Raw genomic sequence first — 23,251 nt, 5'->3', positions numbered from 1 at the left:
GTACTTGGCACATAGTAAGTACTGTATGAATGTTAGCTGGTTATAAATCATAGTAATTTAAGCTGCTTTGGTTAGAGCAGGGAGTACATTTGTAGAATAATATGGAATTAGACAGGAAAGGTCAGTGGGAGTACATCCAGGATGTCCCCAAAGTCCTAGTGCAGATTTCTGTTTTTAAAAGCTTAAAACTGCGCTAAGCCTTTTGGGATGCCTTGTATTAGAGGACTGCAAACGCCAGATTGAAGATTTTGTATTTTATCTTAGATGTAGTTGGGCAGGAAGGGTATGGGGAGTGTTGCACTGAAGACTTTTGAGAAAGCATTGTGCAGATGCAAGGGAAGATGGCGACCATGGAGAACACCAAATAGAAAGTTTCGGAGGCATCAGTAATTATATGCAGGACATTCAGTGATTAAGGTGAAGGGAAGAGAGAAGGGGGGATGTGACACTGTCCAGGTATCATTTTGCTCAAGCAAAGTATGGCTCCTTTTAATCCATGAGTGTGAAGAGATAGCAGTTATCAGACTCAGCGTGAAGCAGGGCCATCCAGGAGCCGCAGGTCCTCACCCTCTCTCCTGGGGTGTGTTTGGCCATGCAAGGTTGTGCCTTTTGCCTGTGTTCCTTTGGGAGACTGGACTCTGGGAGTTTGACAAGTGATGTTTTTCTGGGGCTATAATGGTGGTGGAACAGATGCTGATGCAAGCCTGCCACTGCCGAGAATGCCCACGATTGCTAACGCCTCCAGGTGCTTCATTTAAAGCATCCTTACCACAGAGTTCCTCTTGTTTGATCTGGAGGTCTGTAACCAGGGCAGAGCAACTTTAGCCTAGGCTGCTAGCATATGATAGAACACTGAAATGAATGTCAGGAGATGTGATCCTCGTCCTCCTCCGCCATCCACTTACCACAGATTTTCAAAAAAGACATCACTTCCTGGTCTTTATTTCTCTGTATTGTAAAACAACCTCCATGGTCTCTTTTGTATCTAAAACTCAATGTTGATGAGTATGCCTTAAGGCAGTAGAGCATTTAACATGCTAATTTATTCCCTCCTCTCCCAAAAACAATTAAGACTGAGGCTGAGCTTTTGGGAAATACACCTATCTTTCCTAAATGAGCTTTATCTGTAATGAATTAGTCTGATAATTGATGTCTCTACCCTATCCCAAGAAGAATCATGCAAATTTAGAGATATGGAAGTAAATGGATTTGGTCATTACCTTCCCAGAATTTCTTAAGATTTTGATAAACAATTGAAGACTGCTCTGGTTGTCGGAATAATATCTGAATGTCAGTGTTGTCTGTGTTTTTCAACTCCCAGCATCACGACTAGCATGTATACAGTACTGTAAGTTTTTCTATTTTTGCATTTACAAATACCATCTCATTTTACCCTCACAACAACACTGTGAGGTGGAGGCTATTATCATCCCCATTTTATGGATGAGGAAACTGAAGCAGAGAGAGCTTAAGTGATTTGTCCAAGGTCACACAGCTGGTAAGTGTCTGAGACCAGACTTGAACCCAGGTTTTCCTGCCTCCAGGCCCAGCTCTCTCTTCCTGCTTCACCTCCCTGCCAATTGAATTGGTCTCATGCCCTAGAGGAAAAGGGAGGCTCCATCAGTACTACCAACCTACCCTACAAGCTGCTACCATCTATGATGGCAGGTCAAATTGAATTCCACCAGCATTTGAGTACCTGCTACATTGTGCAAACAGAATGCAAATACCTTGAAGGAGAAAGTGAACTAAAGCTTCTCATGCATCTGTAGTAATCTGTTTATGTAAAATTTAACTATTCCCTACACGTTTTAGTAAATTTAGTAAATTGTGATGGTTAGTGGGTGTTTTTAAGTTGGTCCCAGAGGCAGAATTAGGAGCAGAAGATTAGTGCTACAGAAAGACAGATTTAAATTTGATATAAGGAAAAACTTCTTAAGAATTAGAGGAACTTTAAACACAGTTACCCCAACAATATAAATGGAAAAAAGGAATAAGAGCAAAATTTCACGTCATATAGTTAGAATTACCAAGGTTTTCCCCAAAGAAGAGATAAGAAGATATACCTCTCTTCCTACTTTGCAGAGGTGATGGACCATGAGTATGGAACACTAGATGACTGTCAGACACAGCTGAAGGATTAGTTAATTTTGCTCAACTACCTTTCTCTTCATTTTTTGTTGTAAGGGATGACTCTTTGAGGAGTTAGAAATGAAAGTGATGTCAAAACAAAAGATATCCATTAAAAATAAAAGAATAATTCGACCATCCAAAAGGAAAATAGGTTGCTTTGGAGCTAAAGGAAGTAAAAGGTGGAATGTAGCAAGTACTGCAGTAAGTAATTGCGTTTTGCTGAGCCAAATTTGCCTCAATTGTTTATATTACTTTCATATCTTAAATTAAATGTTGATTTGAGAGAGTATGTGACTCTTGCTTCTTACTCCAGCCCTGCTTTGTGCTGCTTGCCATGCAAGCCAAAATGTCCAGCTAGCAATCAGTTTACAAAGAGGAAACAGCACCGGCCAAACCACTTAAAAGAAAAATCAGGCAATAGAGAAGCCAGCAGTCCTCTGGGTCAGTCCCTTTTCGTCTGGGACATAGAGATTGCCAAAAAGTACCTGAGCATTTTCTAGGCAGATAAATGTGGCTATAAGAGCCATCAAAAAGACTACTTCTGAGGTGGTCTGCTTGCCACCTGGGGAAGAAATGTTTCTTTCCCCTGCAACACATCAGGAAGGAATCCAAGTACTGGACAGGTGGTGTTTGTCTTCTCTTCCAGTCACCTACTCACAACCTCATGCTTCTCTTTAGTGCCACACAGAGACATTTGGGTAGCAGGGAGCTGGCACCCCCAGTAGGCAGAGGAGAAATGTCAGACAGCCGCAATTCATTCAAAGAGCTAAGCTTCTGCTTGTGTCCCTGCTACTCTTAATAACTGGATTTTGTTCTATTTCTAGCAGTGTTTACTAATTGGTGACTATAGCCAACTCGGAGGGAACATTCTGGTGCTGCCCTCCTCCCTCCTGCCCCCGCCTCATCCTCTGAAATCATGTCCACTTCAGTGGACCACGAGGGGCTGGACTACTGGACAAAACTGAAAGATGGTTGTCCCATTTCATGGCCCAAAAGATTGACTGCATTTGGTGGTCACATGTCAGGAGCTTGGTGGAAATGGATTTAGGTCGCTTTCATTATGCCATCAAAAGTCAATCTCTGTGGGTCCTCTCTCTCCTTCCTTGAGTTCAGACTGCCAAAGCAAATACAGTAGTTCAGTTTGTTCATGCTGAGAGAAGGGGTTGCGCAAGTTGGCACAGACCCCACCATTGGCGTGAGATTTGTGGGAGGCCAGGCAGGCAATGGGAAGCTTACAAAAGGGGGTGCTGGCCGGTCTGTTTGTTTTGAACTTTTATCGTCCACAACCATTTGGAAATCTGAAGCAAAATAAGAATAGATTGGTTTTTACCTAACTCAAACCCAGGAAAACAGATGCTTCCTCCTCTGCAACCCTGGGAATTAAAGCTCAGCAGCTTCTGGGGATCGTGACTTGGGGCAAAGAAGACGTTTTTCTCTCTATCCACCCTCCTACACTTACTCCTCGACTAAGGCAGAGCCTTCTCATTTCTCAACCCTCCACCCTGTCTCCCTGGAATGAGAATAGTAGTCCACAGCACAAGTGGTGGGATTGCTACTTAGATAAGCCAAATTTAATATTTAATTATTCTCGAACTCTTGATTTCCATTCATTTTGATGGGTTCCATCAGAGCTACAACCCAAAGTATTCTGGTCTAGCTGGAAAACAGCTGCTAATGGTCATGGTAACTGTGTCCAGCACAGGTCTGACCTTGGCCCTGAAGCTGATGCTAGTGGCAACTAGGTGATCTTCTGCACTATAACAGGACAAATATTCCTCTATTGGGACTCTCCCCCCTGCTTGTGGGGAAGGGTTGTACGATACTTCATCAAGTGTTTAAGAGTAGAGCTGTGCATTCCTTTGTGTTTGATGGTAGTTGAACAGTGCTCACGAATGTCTCAAGGCACAGCTGAAAGGTGCTTTCACCAGTGCTGAATTATATGTGATTCTTCCATCCTTCCACCAAGGAATGGTGTGGCAAAGGTTATAAAAACACTTCTTTGGAAAGTAACCAGGTTTCAGATACCCAGAAGAAGAACATAGACATGGTGTGTGGGATAGAGAAAGTTAAATGTCCAGAGGGCTTACCAGTGATTCCAAGGAAGAGACTAGTGACGCTACCAAGGGGAGCACTAATTTAAAAAAGGCAAATAGGACAATATTTTTCTGGAGATAAAAGAAAGCAGTTACTCTTACACCTCCTTCCTCCAACACACACTCCAAAAAACCTTAAAGCTGCTTCCTTTGGTCTATGAAGTGAAATATAATCCTCTTAGATTGGCTTTTCAATAAGGACCTCTGTGATGTGACTTCAACCTTGCTTTCCAGTCTTATTTCAGTTGTTCCCCTTCACACAATTCTACATTTTGGTCAAGGCAAATTATGAATTACCAACTGTCTTTGGGTCTTGTCATGACTCTCTCTGGTCTCTAGGGCTTTGCTCATCTCCCATGTCTGAGACACACTCCTTCCTTCCATACTCAGACTTTAAAATCCTTTTATTCCTTCAGAGCAACTCGGCTGTGACCCCCTTAAAATCCCACCTTCTACAGGAAACCTTTCCCAGTCTCTCTTAATTGTAGTGCCTTCTCTTTGTTGGTTATTTCCAATTTGTCTTCTCCATAGTTTGTCTGTACATAGTTGTTTGCATGTTGTTTTCTCCATTAAATTGTAAAATCCATGAGGGTAGGGACTATCTTTTGTCTTTCTTTGCATCCATGGCGCTTAATCTTGTACCTGGCATATAGTAGGTGCCTAATAAATGTTTATCGACTGACTTACTGACTCCATGAAGCCTGCCTTGAATGCCCCAACTGAAAGTGATCTGTCCTTCTCATTTTTCCATAACAGCTCATCCCTGCTTGTTACATGGCCTATTCTCTTTGTTAAACTAAGCTCTTTGAGGTTCACAGACTCTGGCTTTTTTTTTTTCATTTTTATGTCTATTACCTACAGTAAGTCCTTAATAAGTCTGTTTTGAATATTTATATTTATGTAAAAATGTCCAGAGAAAACTGACGGCAGAGAGGAGTGTTTAGCACCATGTCTTGCAGACAGTCAGCATTCGGATATTTGTTGATTTGGTTTTATTGTGAGAGGAGGAGAGAAGGAAGAGTGTGGATGCCAGTGAGGGACCAAAGGTGTAAATAAGACTTGTAGGAGGCGTCAGAAGAGAGAAGGGACAAGAAGTATTAAAAATCCAAGATTGTCCTACTAAATGCAGGCTTTGTGCTCCCCTGATGTTTTACTTGGAATCCACACGTTGGTATTTATTGTAACTGGCATGAGATAGTATTGGTCCTTCATCTGGGTTCTACCACTGTATCCTTCTTTCCTACACACACACACACACACACACACACACACACACACACACACACACACACACACACACACACAGAGTCAGAAGTGTCTGAGATTCTCTGCTTGTCTGAAGACAAGGAAGACTGGGAGGTAGCCTGAACATGTTTCATAGTTACCTTTTCCAGTTTTCTTTGGGCAGAAAGCCAAAGTCAACCTTCCACAGTCAACCTTTCTCCTGTTGGTGCTGCCAGCCCAAGGGCCTTTACATTTCCTGTGTCTAACTGTACCTGAGCAGGATGTTTCCCATCAGGTGCAACTTAGGGTTGAAACAGTATACTGAAGGCGTGTGCCTCCAGCAAGTTGTGGCCACTGTCTCTGAATGACCTTCTTTTCTTTCTTCCTTTCTCTTTTTTTCTGTCCTTCTCTCTCTTCCTTCCTTCCTTTCATTGTTCTTTCTTCCTTTCTCTTTCTTCTTTACTCTCTTTCTTTCTCCCTTCCTTCCTTTCTCTCTTCTTTCTTTCTTGAAAAGGAAATAACTAGGGACTTTTGTGTGTCTGTGTGTTTCTCTTTCTTTGTAGCCACCAGCCCTCAGCACCATCTTTGTTATATAGTAAGAGCTTAAGAATGGCTTGTTGGTTGTTTAATTGATTGATAAAATTATAGATTTAGAACTAGAAGGGACTTTCATAGACATCTAGTCTAACCCCTTCCCTTTACAGATAGGGACACTGAGGTACAACATCATACAGGTAATAAGTATATAACAGAACCAGATTCAGTCCCAAGTCTTCTGATTCCAAATCTGGTCCTCTTTCCACAATACACATTGCTTTCAACTCCCATTAATTTAGTTCAAAAAAGATTTAGTAAGTGTTTACTATGTTCTACACACTGTATTAGGGTCTGAGGGTACAGCAACAAAAAGGGTCCCTGACTTCAAGGAGCTGATGTTCTGCTCAACCTGTCCTGATAGAGACTCAAGGAGGAGATGCCCATCTCCTATCTGTCCTCATGGAGTTCCAGTCCCTTCTTTCTCATCCTACCTGGCAGCATGGGCCCAGAGACTTCCCTTTATGTATGTCATGGGGACATGGGACTGAAGAGTCTAAGCTGCAAGCCTAGAAACTGAGGGGCAGCACTCCAAAGCAAAAGTTGTCATCACCAACCTGCAGGGGGACCTTGAAGAAAGGCCGTCTACCTCAGCCAACTGCCACAATCTTCCCTTTTGTGAGAGGGAAGCAGGTATACAGTGAGCTGGTAGAACATTAGCTGAATATTCAGCCTCTGGAATAGCACAGGAGATTTCTAGTGATGGTTGAACCAGGGGAAACTGATTGAAATTGCTGTTCAGACATGAAAGAAAAGATGGACCAGGGAATTTTCCTAGGAAGACTGCAGATCCCACTGAGCTCCAAATCAGACTGGGAGTGAGTTTGGCCTTCTAAAGAAATGGGTCAAAAAAGGTTTGGTTGAGAACAATGGAAAGTGATATAGAAGGGGATGGAATACCACATAGATGCCAGATGTTGGGATGTTGAAAATACAGCCAATAGTTTAGAAAAAAAAGAGGAGAATTTGGTTTGAAGGTAGACTCAAGGAAATATTTATTGGTTGTCCAAATTGTAAACCATCATCAGGGGTTGCTGAGGGACTATTGTGGAGTCTTAAGAACACTGCACTAGGAAGTCTGCAAATCTGTGTTCTAGTCCTGGCCTTGCTACTAATCAGCTTTGTGGTTGTAGGCAGGTCATTCCATCTACATTTGTAAAAAGAGGTGGTGGACCCCATTTCCCTAGGCCTGGGTGACCTCTAGGGTGCTATGTAATCGTCACATTCTGTGAAGCTCTTTGGATCTCCTCATTCTTTCTTTGGGTATGTATGGGTGGGGAGATGTGGATCCTATATGTGATTTCATTAGGATGGGAACTCCCAAAATTTGAGCTCCCTCCACTGCGACAGATCAGATACTAGTCTGTAATTTGTATTTTTAGAGAGTTTCCTAGGAACCCCAAGAGGTTAAATGACTTGTCCCATAGTCATAGAGCTAGTAGATGTCAACTGCTGGACTTGAACTCAGGCTTTCCTGGCTCTGCAGCTAGACCCTTTACATACTGTACCCTGTTACTTTTCAACAGATCTCTTCTATTAACTTATCGTGGAAGTTCTCATCCATGCAGGCTGGATTAAACATATTCCTGAACAGATCCCATTTAAAATCTCTCTCTTGGTCCAAAGATTATTTGATTCCATTTTTACAACCACCAAACTGCTTGCAATATTTTTTTCTGCAATGATCCAGTTCCCATGTCAACCCCCAGAATTGAATGTATATACCTATATCTATATCTACCTATATATAGATATAAATATATAACACAATTTTGTCAATTTATCAGATGAGATAGGATTTGAAAAAAATGCTTAGTGTACCATACCTGGTACATAGTAGGTGCTTAATTCAGGATTCTTTTTTCTATTACCTTCATTTCAGAATATGTTCTTCCTCTTCCCTATTCAGTGAGCCATTCCTTGTTTTTGTTTTTGTTTTTGTTGTGTTGTTTTTAAAGCAGAGTGGGGGAAGGGAATAAAAAGAAGAGAAAAAATCAATTCAGTTAAACTCCTCATGTCTCCGCTGAGTCTGATTATATATGCACCCTTACTCATCCATCCTCCTCTGCCTCTCCAGTGAAGGGAGGGGAAAGTACATTTTCTCCTTTCTTTTTTTAGGATTAAGCCTGGTTGTTTTAACTATTTAGTATTTTGTCTTATATATTTTCAATGTACGTTTTTATAGTCTTTGTGTTTGCTGTTTTCCTGGTTCTTCTGACTTCACTTTGCTTTAGTTCCTATGTCTTCTCACAGTTTTCCGAATCTTCATATTCATCATTTCTAATAATGTGCTTTCATTACTAGACTTTGTAATTTAATATTTCCACAATCAGAGGTCATCTATTTTGTTTCTAATTCTTTGCTGCCATAAAAAGTATTATCTATCTATCTACATACATATACACATATATACATATAGGATCTTTTACCCCCTGTCTTTGGCTTCTTTGGGAGTATAGATGCCTGGTAGTGGAATCTCCGAATCAGAAAGCATGGATATTTTGGTCACTTTTTTAGCATGATTCCAAATTATTTTCCAGAATGGTTAGATGAATTTTCACAGCTCTTTCAATATTTTGTTAATGTCAATCAATAAACCTTTATCTAGCACCTACTACATGATAGTCACCAAGATAAGTGCCAGGGAAGAAAAAAGAGGCAAATGAAAATCCCTGACTTCAAAGAGTTTACAATCCAATGTGACCAACTTTCCATAGCACCTCCAATTTTAAAAGTTCCCATCTTTTTCTTTTTTTTAAATTCTTTTCCAGTATGCAGGAAGTAAGGTGAAATGTCAGGTTTTCGGATTTACGTTTCTCTTACTGTTAGTGATTGGGAGCAATATTTGTACATGGTTGTTAAAATTTTTCAATACTTTCCAGAATTGTTTGTCATATTCTTTGCTTCTCTATGGTCCTTCGTCTTAGATATTCATGTTAGTTCTTTGTATGTTTTGAACACCAGACCTACATCAGAGATAAAAATCAGAAATAAAAATATTTTTCCAGTTTATAGCATTGCACTGATTTTTGTTGATTCATTTTATCAATTTAATTTAATTCAATTTAACCTGTATGCAATTTAATCTATATTACCTCTGTATTTGCCTTTGTTCTTTGATTGGTTGAGCATTCTCTCCAGGGCCGCATGTGGGAAAGATACCTGAGCTCGTACATTTCTTACTTTTTATGGTGTAACTTTTATTATTTGAGTTATTTGTCCATTTTGAACTTATTGTAGTATATGGTGTCAAATGTTGGTCTAAACCTATTTCCTAACTAGTGTCTGTTTTGCAGTTCTTGTCAAATAGACAGTACTTCAACAAGTAAATACATATATTCTTAAACTTATTGAATATTGGGATATTGACTTCAGGGGTTTCTAATCCTTCCTTAGCTAATCTGAAACACTGACTTACTTTTCTATTTTTAACCATAGTCTAATAATTATGATGACCTCAACTTTAAAGTATAATTTAAAATTTTCAGCTTATTTCTACAGTCCTTCTGGCCTTCCCTTAGGCTATAAGTTAGCAGTTTGGATGTGTTGGCCTAATTGTTCCTCCCCTCTTTCTGTACAGTATGAATTCAAAGCCAAGAACATCAAGAAGAAGAAAGTGAGCATTATGGTATCTGTGGATGGAGTGAAAGTGATTCTGAAGAAAAAGAAGAAGGTGAGTGTCCCTGAATATGCCACTAGGAGGCAGTGAGGAGTCAGTCTGAATGTCTGCAGATCCCCTATTTTTGACGCTGATACCAGAGCTCAGATTTTTAACCTTGAGAAATGAATGACTTTGATCCTGGGGCGTGTGGGTTGCATTTTCTTTATAAAAGGAGGTTCCTTTTTTATTTCACCTCCTTCTCCTTACTGGCCCTTGACTCCCGGTCCTATCCCAGAATTTGGCTCCCACTATCCTGTTGATTCATTCAGCAGATATTCATAAAATGCCTATTGTGTGCCAGGTCCTGGAGATTCAAAGACAAACGTTGTTCCACCTCCCAAGAAACTTACCTTCTATTGAGAGTTAAATGGACAACAGGGGTGGGTAGGTAGAACAACATGTACACAGATAAAACCAAAAAATGTTGGGAAGGCCCTAACAACTGTATGCTGTTCATATACTGCCTTCTTTCTACTTTTACTGCCGATTAGTTTGTTTTAAAAGCTGGATCAGGAATGTTTTGGGTTGAAACCAGCTGTGGGGCTGAGGAGTAAGGGGGGGTGGTGGAATTCCTCAGGGTTCTCCTGTTGTTATTGCTGCCTGTGGAAGTGTCGGCTTTGGTGGTGACTGGCTGTCCCTCCTAGGAGCCCCCAAAAGCATTCATTTATATGCTGCTTTCCTGAGGTTTAAGCTATGCATGTGTTTAGTGTGTGTGTGTGTGTGTGTGTGTGTGTGTGTGTGTGTGTGTGTGTGTGTGTTGGTGAACCTTGGGAAACATTTGGGTATGGCAGATTGAGCCCTGTGTTCCTATGATGACGGGGTCAGCTGATCAGAATACCGTAAGTAAAGCATCTGTGGTACTAACTTGGTGTCTTCCATAATCTAATTTGGATCCTAGGCTATAGGAATGAGAGCTGGAATGGACCTTTAGAGGTCTCACCTAGTCCAATTCCCTCAGTCTACAGATGAGCAGACTGAGGCCCTGGTTGGGGGTGGGAGGGAGGGAATTTGCTCAAGGTAATACAGTCAGTTGAACTCTGATTTGAACTCAGGGCTTCTAAATAGCAGATATAAGCCCAGGTGAGGCTGGCATCCATGTAACAGCAGAGTATGCTGCCTTCAGGATTCCATTGCTACTTCCTAAGAATGCTGCTTTGGTTGGATTTGTGTAAGAAAAATGGGAAGTGAAACTGTTCCCCAAAGACCACCACCTTCAAAATGTAAGGGACCCTTTTGGGGGACAGAAGGAGGGAAAAAAATAGAACAAAATTAAAAAGTGCAGAGCAGAGACCTAAAGAAAACTTACAAGGATGCAAAGAAAAGATGAGCAGTTCTTCACACAACATGTAGTATTTATCATACAGGCTTTCTTGAAATGGAGATTTATTGTTACCTATTTTTAATCCTTTCGTGTTCTGCTATGTACATGACATGCTTTTTTTCCCTTTCTTACTTTGTATTTAAGTTACAATATTTAAGTTTCTGATATGCTGTGTTTCTTTTCTCTGTTCTATATTTGTGTTCTGGTGTTTGAGTCTAAAATAAAATTTAAAACAAGAAAAAAAATAAGAAAAAAAAGAAATTAGAAAATGTAAGGGACCTAAGGAATTTGTAACCATACCCTAATGAGCCCCCTCTGTAGGGACCGCTCTGAGTGTTATGTTTCATGTTGGGGAGAGAGCAAGAATGCCTCTTCCCCTCACAGTAATTTGTTGTGACATCATCCTTGAAATAGAGTTGTCCCTGGGGCCCAGGTGGCATACTGAAACCAGGTGGGCAGCTGAAGCAAGCTGGGTCCTGACATGTGGAGAAGGTCCCTGGGCACCAGTTAAAGAAATTAGCTTTGTGTATGAGAGAGTGTGTTTAATAGTAACAGGCAGCCCAAGGCCACAGATGCCCAGCATTGACCTCTAAGGAGGACAGTCATGAGTGGCTTAAAGGTTGATTAGAATGAAGCACTGTTGATTCTTACCATCCTTCCAGTCAGGCTGAATCACATCCTGGCATCTGCCATAGCCACTATGTGTCTTGGTTGGCTCAGTGAATAGGGAGAGTAGAAGATGGGCCACCATAGGTCAATGGCCTCTAGGCTCCTGGTGGGAGTAACTAAGCCCTGATGTGTATCCTTAAAGAAAAAGCTGTGAACTCCCCCAAACTGCCGTTTCAAAATCAGCAGCATGCCAAGGCATCAGGAAAAGAAATACCCCTTCTAGTAAGAGAATAAAAAATATGCCAGAGAAAGATCTATTAGATTGAAAAACAATCTCCCCAAGAGAATCAGGAGGGACTCTGTGAATCACTCAAAACTCAGTTCTTCAGCTAGCTAGGAGGAGTGAGGAGGAATGATCTCAGCTCTTTCCCATATGTGATTCTCCTGATGCCAGACTGAGAAAAGAAGTTCACCTTTCCCCTACTCCTCCCACACCTGGTTTCTCGATGGAGCTGTGAGCGTGGTGATAACTCCAATCTTGGTTTCATTTTTCACAGTAACTGACAGTAGAATGTACAATACATAGCAATCAGTCTTGTTGTTTTTCTTATATGCTAGCCCACGTGGCACCAATCACCCCTGACCCTGCGTTTGTCTCTCCCTCTTCTCATAATGATGATAATCACCATCAATCTCATTTCCATTTCTATAAAACATTAGACTTGATAATGTGCTTTCATTACTTCAATGCTATAAGGTAGGTAGTATAAAATTGTTTTAGCCTTCTTTTACAAATAAGGAAACTGAGGCTCAAAGTTTTCAGAGCTAGCTCATTATGGGAGTTGAGATATGAACCCAGATCTCCAGATACCAAGACTAGCATTTTTTTTACCTTAAGGCAAAGGTGGTGAGGGTCTAGATGCAACCTGTAGATGCTCAAGGCAACCTCATTGTTATCAGGAAGCAAGTTGAAGGTCTTAACATCCCAATTGGGATACAAAAAAACGACTTAACTTGCTTTATTCTCCTGACCCCAAATGGCCAGTCTGTCGGCACCTCTACATGGGACCCAGATCTAAACCTAGGCTCTTGGGATCTAATGTTTAATCATGACCTCATCCTGAGAGCTCTTCCAGGGTGATCTATAACTTAACTGGAGAAGAGGGCCTCCCAGCAGACAGGGCAATGATCATAACGCATGTATGTATGGTGCTTGAAAGATTGCAATCCACACTGTGTGATTTGTGGTCAGTCAGTCAACAAACACGTATTAAGTGTCTGTTATAAACCAGATACTCTGCTAACCACTGGGGATACAAAGGAAGATAAAAGTAGCCCTGGCCTCAAGCAACTTACAATCCACAACATGCAGATAATACGTACAAGACATACAGCCAAGTCCCCACTGGTGTGAATAATGAATCCTGAGAAGTAGAAGAATTTTCATTGCTTATTTCTACTGGATTAGAGCCAATTATCATATTTATATATCATTATTTCAAGTAGTGCGAATGCCAATTATGTGACTGCTTTTGGGGGAATTCGTTATTTGCACTCACAGAGACCTAGCTGTATGTCATTCAACCCTCACCTCATGGTGCAGGCGCCATTATAATTCCCTTTTTACAGATGAGTAAATTGAAACTTAAAGAGGTTAAATGACTTGCCCAAAGTTACGCTGCTGGTAGTATCTGAGGCAACATTTGAATCCAGGTCATACTGACTCTGAGTTCACCCATCTGTTCACTGCACTGTCTCTGTAGGTGGCCCTTGAAAATGGGAAGAGATGGTGAAACTGTCCCTTCTTCATGGAGATCTCTACCTAGAAGGAGCAGGGAGAGGCACTAAAAATGAAGGCAGCTCCTTTTGTATTTTATTTGCATCAATCACAGACTTACTAAACGTAGTTTCTATGCAGGAATAAATATAGTAGGCACCACTGGGGTGGAAGGAGGAGAGAACTGAAAGATAAAGCAATGTTTGTGATTTTGGCTTCTAGTATGCCAGGCTGGGGGTGGGTAGGGTTAGAGTGTGAGGCACCCCTTTTCCTTCCCCTTTTCCCCCATCAGGCAGCCAGCAAAAGGTCACTGACACTCTCCAGACTTATCAGGACCCATTCATTGTTTTTTCTTGGTACTGGAATGTGGAGAAAAGAAAACCCATAAGATGTGACCAAGTCACTGGCTCAGGAAACATGACTGGCCAAGTAGATCAAGAGACTGGGCAGTGAAGCTGAGCTGTTTACTTTTGGTGCTCACTGCTTCTTTCAGCCCTCTCTATCCCTCAGTGTGCCCATCTGTGGGATGGGGATAAGATCCATTCCCACACAGAGGAGGGCCTGGGACCATCCAGATGAAAGTGGTAATTACCATATCACCATCTTTCTCTGATGAATCCTGTTTAAGAGATGTTGCAAGAGTGTGGGCACTAGCCAAGTACATTATAATTATCTCTAGTTGATTTTTAAAAAAACTTTCTGGATATGTTAACAAATACCTAGACATCCTTTCTTCTGAACTGATGCCAACTGATAATGAATTCCTGGTTCCTTCAGAAGTTTCGCTTTGATGTGTCTCAGCTCCTTTGTTCCTGCTCATTTGTTAAATCTAAATTATTACCTTCTCAGTGCATGTGAGGACTGTGGTCATCCACCTCACAGGACAGAACTGTGTATACGATGTGTATGAATGGAAGTACCTGAGGACAGGGACTGGTAGGTTTGGGTCATTGTATCTCCATCTCCTCTGTATTCCCAATAACATGGGTTAAGTGGCTGTACTAGACCAAATATGAGGAATTCTATGCTGGGAATGACTCAATTTTGAAAGCATTGAGGGATAGTTTTACAGTTTGTAATCAGCTAGGAGATGAGGTGGATAGAGGATTAGATCTGATATCAGGGAGGCCTGAATTCACATCTTGCCCCAGACACTTAGGACCTGTGTAACTCTAGGCAAGTTATTTAATGTCATCTGCCTCAGTTTACTTTTATGTAAAATCAGGATAATATAGCACCTCACAGGGTGGCTGTGGGGATCTCAAAAAGTTTGAGACATAAGTTCTGGTCAATTTAATCATTTTATTGGTAAGGCTAGCATGTTTATTAATAAAATGATATCAGTGGCATTCTTGAATGACAAAGACCCCTCATGGTGGTGGGCCCACAGTTTATATACCCTTGGAAGAGGGCATATTCCTGATGGTGGCAATCAACTCTGATTGGTTAATAATAAATGAGAGGGAATATTTCAATGAGATGTAGGCTTATTCTAATGAGGGTCTTGAGGTATATGACTTGAATCACCCAAGTGTTGTTCAAAGAATCCATATCACCTGTCTGACAAAAGGGGGAATCCACATTTTCCCAGATCTAAGTAAACACAGGAATCCACAGTCTTTGTCCAAGATTTCCCACACTGATTGATTTCTGGATGAGGAAATAAAAAAGGGGAAAAACCTTGGTCCTAATTCAGTAATTAGTTATTAATACAAGAGAGAAATAATCATTTCTCTTAATCAGACAGTATTTCTAAAGTACTTTGTAAATATTTAAGCACTGTGTAAATGGTAGTATTTATTATCATTATTATTACATAGAGAGTTTAAATACAGCCTCAGACACTTATAGGGAAATAAGGAAAGACTGAGCGGGATCTTAATAATCCCCAAAACGAATCAAGACAACCTCAGTAACTATTTATCCATATCTCAGCTTTCTCTGCTTTGTAAAATCTTTATGAGAATGATTTATATGCTTTTCAGTGGAATTTATGGTTAAAATATGAGATGGCCACTAAAAAACTTTCACAAACAGTTCTGTTCAGCAGTCTTCATCTATATGTCACCCAAATGGACTAAAAAGTACACAGAACACAAGATATATACAAATATATGTACAATGCAAATGGAAGAGGAATTCCATACGGATAATGAGCTCCTCCTGATACTCCGGTTTGTAGATGATATTATATTAATTTCACTAAGCTCCCCAACATTATAGGGCTTTCTCAAGGAGACCCATAATTAATCAAAAGAGATTGGCCTAACAATCTGGATAGGAACGTCTAAGTAGAAGAAAAATGCCTATTGCCCAAACTCTGATGACTGCTTCATTGAGTTAATATATCACTGAGTATTTTGGGGACAGGATCTGCAAAAGCGCCACAAGTTGAAACCAGAAATGAATAAGAGAAAGAAGGGCTGGATTGCAGTTGAGTAATTAATCATATAGCACATTCTTCCTAACACAGCCATATCCTTCTAACCCAAGAGTTCTCCCAGAGATGCTATGTGGCTGAAAATCTTACAGGTCATTAGGAAACAAAGTTGTAGGTTACCTAAAGGACAAATGAAGTATTTATGCATTGTAGAGAGAGATGGGTCCACTTTATTGACCTCACCACATGAAGTGGTATAAGGGATACCAAGGAAATATAAAGTCACAGAAGGAAGTGAAAGTGACAGAGAGCCCATGAATTCTAGTGGTACCCATTAAATATTGGAAGACCTTTAAAATGATGGGTGGATTCTCTGGAAGAGCAGTGGCACAACCTAGCAAACATCCCACCATCTATACCAACCAGGACTGGGAATCCTAGCGTGGATGATATAGTTCCATGGAAATATTGCTGAGAGTGTGCCTAGTGCTTAGCATGGTGCCTTGTACAAAGTAGACACTTAAATAAATCTTTATTGAATTGGAATCAATTAACCTTCTAACCTCATTCCAAGGGAATTTGCTGTTAAAAAAAAAAAAGTAATCTGGTTTCACTGGGGATGGACCAGAAAGGTAGCATTATTTGAGAATCTATAGCATTGTCATCAACAAACCTTTATTGGATACCTATTATGTACAAAGCTGGACAGCTAGGTGGCACAGTGGATTAGAGTGCTGTGCCTGGACTTGAGTTCAAATGTAACCTCAGACACTTACCAAAGTGACCCTGGGCAAATCATTTAACCTTGTTTGCCTCAGTTTCCTCATCTATAAAATGAGGTGAAAAAGGAAATGGCAAACCACTCCAGTATCTTTGCCAAGAAAACCCCAAATGGGGTCATGAAGCATTGGACACAACTGAAAAATGAACAACATTTGTATACAAATGCCGGGATGGAATTTCAGGTGTCAGGAGTTTTTTTGAAGGGAAGGAAGGTGGAGTGACAACTTTACAGACCCTCTCAATTCAGTGTACAAACATATATTGATTTACCCACTCTGCCAAAGCATAAAGCTATCTCTTAAAATTACTACCATAAGACAAAGAGGGATTTATTTTGCATTGACTAAATGCAGATTTCATTCTCATGGGAACAGATTTTTGACCTGGAAATTTTCTTTTTCTAAAAAAATATTGATTTCACAGATAGATTTGAATATCCACTGTTGTAAGGCCCCCATCAAAGTAATAATATTAATTATGACTAACATTTATATAGAGCTTTGATGTTTGCAGAATGCTTTACAAATATTTTCTCATTTGATTTTAACAATAAACCTAGGTGCTTTTATTCCCATTTTACAGATGAGAAAACTGAGGCTAAGAGAGGCTAAGTGTTTTACTCAGGGTTACACAGCTTATAAGTGTCTGAGGCTGTATTTTGAACTCAGATCTTCCTGAGCTTGGTCAGATGCTCTCCACAGACCCGCCACATTTTATCCAATCAGATTGCTTCCTGAGCTTTCAAAATAAATCTTGAAGCTTCATGGTCAGAACGCTGTTTTCAGCTTTGTTTTCAGTTACAATTAAATTCAGTGGAGCAAAGTTTATTAATGATTATGGAAATGGAATTTACCAAAGTTTAAATCCTAGAAGGAGAGTTTTCTATGAATGAAGAAAATATAAAAATGATGAACACGTCTGCAGAGAAAAGTCTTCCAAAAGCACCATATTCATCTTGCTCTGCCCCAGATTCAGTGGCTTCTTGTTGCTTGCCATACTCTTTTTCTTGGCATTCAAGGCTCTCCACAGTCTTGTCTCATTCTGCTTTTTTTCCAGTTTTACCTCCCATAATTCCTCAATCCAGATCCTCTACTCAATCTAGGCTAGTATGGTCTCACCCAAAAATATAACTTGTCTCACGCTACATGTTCCTGCAAATCTACCAATCAGTCTTCTCTATGGACTAATTCCAACTGATAAAATTAAGATTGTAGTAAATTAATTAAATTCAGGCTACATCTGCAGAATCATTATTGCTTCCTTTCCCAATTCTAACACACACTGTGTGTGGGTCCTAGAATACCACAAACCCCAACCAAAGAGTGATTCAGAATACCCAGACCATGTACCTATAAAATCTGTTAATCAACCATTTATGAAGTACCAATTGTTTGTTAAGCAGGCATTATACTAGGTGCTGGGGAAACACAGATAAAAATGAGACAGACCCTGCTTTCAAGAGAATTACATTCTCTCAGGGAGTTGTCATATGCATGAATACAAATATACAAAATTAATACAAGGTAACTGGGGAGGAGGGCAGTTAGCAAATGTGGGGACTCAGGGAAGACTTCATGTAGAGGGTGGTGCTTGAACTGAGTTAGGAAAGAAATGAGGGATTCTAAGGGGCAAGAGTGAAGAGGGATGGCATTCTAGGTGTGGGGGACTGTCAGGGCAAAGGTGGGAGATAGAGGAAAAATAATCCAGTTTGGCCCTAGACTATAATGTGTAGGAAGGGAAGTAATATAAGTCTGGGGAGCTAGGCAGAAGCTTTCTACATGTGCACCATTTTCATAAAGATTTTGGAGATTTCAGAATTTTCAGTTGCTTTATTATCTTTTTTTTTTTTTTTTTTTGGTAAAAATTACTGGCCCTGATCTTTACTGTTCTTTACAGACTTCTCTTCTTTCAAGTAGCTTGAAAATCAGTCCCTGAGGGACTTGAAACGACTCTGCCTCCAGTGTGGCCTTCTTCTGTATATATTTGCTCAGGCCTAGACAGTTTTCCTAATTAACTCTTCTAAGATGATCTCCGAAGTCTTCAAATATTGTGGATTAAATGACTGAAGAGATCCAACTGAAGTCAAAAGAGGAGATTACCTCCCATGGGTTTTTTGCTACCTAATTAATCATGATAATAAAATTATGTGGTACGGTCCTGAAAAATTTCCCTGAGAAATTGGGAAGGGGAAGAAAATTGAATTTATGACAGAATGGACATTACTTATGACAGATCTATCTCAGCAGCACTGAGATGCTAAATTGGCAATTAGGAGAATCTGGCTCCATGCTGAGTACTCTTGGACAGCCTGTTTGATTCATCTGTTCAGTACTTTATCATTTGTGTCTGCATCTTTGTGACCCCATTTTGGGATTTTCTTGGCAGAGATACTAGTATAGTTTACCATTTTCTTCTCTGGCTCATTTTACAGATGAAAAACTGAGACAAACAGAGTTAAGTGACTTGCCCAAGGTCCCAGTAACTGTCCCAGGCTGGATTTGAACTTAAGGAAGAACACCTGGCCCACCTAGGTGCTCATTCTGGCCCATACGTGCTCCTGTATGTGATCTTGTGCGGTAGAAATAGAAGAATCGAGGGATCCAGCTACTTTGACATCTGAAATTCTGTTCATCAGAATTAGTGGTCCTTATGGTGTAATGAACAGAGCTTCGGGCTTAGAGATAGGAAGGGCTGGCTTCAAGCATTGCCTCTGATACTTCGGACCTGAGTGGCCTCAGTGAGTCACTTAAGTCTCTGAGTTTCATTTTCTTCACCTACAGAGTCTTTGTGGGAATCAAATGAGAGCATGTAAGCTAAGCATTTTGTAAATTTTGTCATTTTTATTCCCCCTTCCTCCTTTTGGCACAGACTGTCAGCAAACTGTTTAATGTGTAGGATTACACAATGTAGAGTAGGTGCTGATCTACACTGGGGGAAAAAGATTCCTCACCAGGAACTCTGGAACTGAAAAGATCACAGGTCTAGTCCAAAAAAATGTTCAAAAAGAAACCAGGTCCTGTAATTCTCTTTCTGGATAGTCATGTGTACCATCAACTAAAGATGTCTAGTCTGGCCTCTAACTTAGACTAAGTCACTGAGGAGGGGATTTATTCATTCAGTTAGTAAGTCACCCATTCCTTCCTTGTGTGGGTAGTGATTAGGTGGCACCTTTGATTCAGCACTAGAACTGGAGTTCAAACCCTACCTCAGACACTTACTAGCTGTGTGACTCTGGGCAAGTCACTCACCCTTCCTCTGTCTCAGTTTTCCCACTTGTTAAATGTAACAGCACCTACCTCTCAAGGTGGTTGAGAGGATGAAATGTGATCATATTTAGAGAGTGCTTCAAAACCCTTAATGTGCCATAGAAATGCTAGAAATATAAACACAAAGACAAGTAAGACATGATTCCTGCCCTCATGGAATTTATTACCTAGCAAAGGAATATGGAGCACAAAAAGAAGTGTACAGGAAATTAGAAAACAATTATGACACAGGTTAGACTATTCTTAATAAGTGTCAATGGCTCCTATTGACGCTAGGATAAAATACCCCTTTGGAGACATTAATTAAAAGCCTCAGACAGTTATTAGTTGTGTGACCCTGGGCAAGTCACTTACCCCTGTTTGCCTCAGTTCCTTATCTGTCAAATGAGCTGGAGGAGAAAACGGCAAGCTCCTCCAGTATCTCTGCGAAGAAAATCTCAATGGGGTCACAAAGAGCTGGACATGAATGAACATGACCAAAGTCAGACCCCAACAGTCTGGCCCCAAACTATGTCTCCAGATTGCTCTCATATTGCTTCCTCATGCTTTCTATGTTTCAGCCACCCTGACCTACTTCATGTACCCTGTGTACAGCATCCTGCCTGGGGCCCATGTTAGACCTAGCCTCCCTCCTAACCTGTGCCTCTTGGAGTCCCCAGCTCTCCACAAGGCCAGTGACCCACACGCAGCAGGCCATTCTCCGTCCCCCTCGAGTGTAAATGTTTCTCCCTTCAAAGTTACTTTATATTTGGGTTTTTTTGCATGCTCACCTTTGTATATATTACTTTCCTCCAAGAGAATGTAAGGCAAAGTGTGTTCCACCCTTGTGTTTATATTTCAGGGCTAAGCCCAGCATCTGGTGCAGAGTAGACAGTTAAGATAGGCTTATTGGATATGACAAAAACAGAAGAGAAGAAGAAAGTGTTATGTGTACTTCTAATGGCCACAATCCATTTGTTATAACAGAATTCCATCTTTTAAACCATATTCTTATAGTATGTCATATGCCTGTGATTAGTGGAATGCGACTGTATCCAAATAGAGAGGGACATGGTGAGCAGAATACAACATATTTCCAATCAAAAAAATACCATAGAGAGGCAGCTAAGTGGCATGGTGAATAGAGGACCAGACTTTGAGTCAGGAGAACCTGAGTTCAAATCCAGCCTCAGACACTTGACATTTGGTGGTGTGTGACCTTGGGCAAGTCACTTAACCCTAATTGCCTTGTCTTCCCCTCCAAAAACAAAATACCATGGAGAAGAAGGTGATCATGAGAGAGATATGTGATCAGGAAATAAAAGATGGTCCCATCATATAGGGAGAGTGAAGAATAGCCCTGTGAACAAACTGAGTGCTCCGTTGGTATTGATATAATGTCAAGAGAGCTGAAGAAAGTGCCTCGACACATTGGGTCAATCAGTCTGTCAATCGATAAACATTTATTAAGCACTTAGTACATGCCAGGCACTGTGCTGAGTCCTAGATCATACTTCGGGGGAGGTTTTATGACAGAATGTGGATGGGATTTGCACAGTGTGGGCTGGCAGGGATGAGTGGCACTCTGTATCTCTGGAAATATTACAGTGATGAAAGGAACAGATCCATGGCGATTCCAATGTCAATTAATAATAATAACTTGTAGCATTTAGATAGTCCTTTGAAGTTTGCAAAGTGGTTTTAAATATGATCTCATTTTATCCTTCTAAATGCCAGGGGAAGTAAGTGCTATTAATATCCTCATTTTACAGATAAGGAAATTGAGGCAGATGTCAAGTGACCACTGCCTCATAAATAGGAAGTATCTGAAGCCAGATTTGAACTCAGTTCTTTCTGACTCCATCTCCTACACTCTGTCTGATGTGCCTCCCTCACAGCACAGACATGGGTCAGAAAAAGAAAGAGCAACTTAAAAATGATGGGACCCCAAATTGTAGAGTTGGAAATTAACTTGGATATCATCTCATTCTACTCATTTTATAGATGAAAGTTAAAGGACAAAGAGATTAGTTACCAATGTTAAGCTAATTCATCTACTGGGCTTATTTTTAGTTTTGGTGGTTTTTTAATTTTATAAAATTCTATTGGTGCTTTTTATTTTCTATACCAGAGCTGTTGATATGCAAAAAAAATACAATTAAACCAAGCCACCCAACAAAATGACCCCATTTGACTGTATGTGTAGCATTGGGCTCCCGTAACACTTCTCTTCCATGAGGAGGAATGTGTGTGTCAACATCCCTTCTCCAGGACCAAGACTGGGTATTCCAATCGATCTGAGTTCTGTGATTTTATAGTATTATTTCCGTGATTATTTATGTTAGTCATTATAATCTCTGCCATTTATATAGTGCATCAGTATTTGCAAAGCACTTTACCTACACCTTCTCATTTGATATTCCCATTGTTTTCATTCTCTCCCCTTTGCTCACACCATTTTGTATAACCCATGTTTCCCTGAATTCCTCACACTTGTCATTTTGCACAACACAGTAGCATTCTCTTACATTCCTGTACCTCAATTTGTTCCGCCATTTCCCAGTGGAAAGAAGGGTGCCCACTTGCCTTCCCTTCCCCTCCCCCCCCCCTTTTTTTTTTTGCTACCAGCTAGCTAGTTTTTAAACCACACTCATTTGTATTGAGTTGCACCATGCTGGGATTCTCAGCTGTTCTGCCTTGAAAGACATTTTGCATCCCCATGTCTGTTGCCTGGGAGAAGGAGATAGCTTTGTCTTGTATCACCATCACTTTTAGTCTAGTTCTGATGTACTTTACTTAATCCTCATCTGCCATGGATCATGGAGATCTTGTCAAGCTATATTAATATGGCCTCGCTCTGATTTTTTAAGAAGTCCCCACTGCTGTCAGGCATGCCAAATTATAAAGCACCCGTACTTGATGGCAGAATTGCTGACATTTTCCAAGAGGGAGAGGGAAGTGTGCCTGCATAGGATTTTCCTTTATATTTAGGGTGCTGTAAAAAATAAAAATGCTCTAGAGATTTCAACGATGCTACTAGCATTTCCATCTGGTGCTAAGTTGTGGAGAGTTAGATTTTGGCAGAGCATAGAAAAGAATTTTCTCTCATGAGAGCTTTCAGGACATGGAACCTGAGGAGGTCCTGAGTTTCCCAGCAGAACCATCTAGCAGCAGCTAAGTAATTATTTGCCCAAGGTTACTGTAGTGGAACAAAGATTCCTCTATCAGGCAGGAGGTTAGAATAAATACTTTCTCAGGTCCTGTCTAGTTTGAAAACTATATGATCACCTAGAAAAAAAAATAATAAGAAAACCTATTATAGTATCACTTCCCATTTGCCCATGAAATTCTGAAAACTACTCCAGCCCCAGCTGTCCAAATTGCAAAGAGAAGCTTTCCTACATCCTATCTATATAACCTTGAATCCTTAA

General features: G+C 40.5%; 1 protein-coding gene across 4 annotated transcripts in view; it reads left to right on the top strand.

The window, feature by feature from the left end:
• LOC140529844 (carboxyl-terminal PDZ ligand of neuronal nitric oxide synthase protein-like) overlaps positions 1-23,251 on the top strand; it is a 381,739-nt gene that overhangs the window by 246,116 nt on the left and 112,372 nt on the right. For 2 of the 4 annotated variants that reach the window (XM_072648807.1, XM_072648806.1), the window contains exon 3: positions 9,625-9,717. In XM_072648807.1, coding sequence (XP_072504908.1) covers positions 9,625-9,717 — 93 coding nt within the window. Of the gene's footprint in view, positions 1-9,624; positions 9,718-9,747; positions 10,545-23,251 lie in introns of those variants that run through there. The other 2 variants (XM_072648809.1, XM_072648808.1) reach the window with 1 other exon arrangement.

This window comes from Notamacropus eugenii, chromosome 2 (genome assembly GCF_028372415.1).
Source record: "Notamacropus eugenii isolate mMacEug1 chromosome 2, mMacEug1.pri_v2, whole genome shotgun sequence".
NCBI classification, from domain to species: domain Eukaryota; kingdom Metazoa; phylum Chordata; class Mammalia; order Diprotodontia; family Macropodidae; genus Notamacropus; species Notamacropus eugenii.
This window is presented reverse-complemented; position numbering and strand designations above follow the sequence as displayed.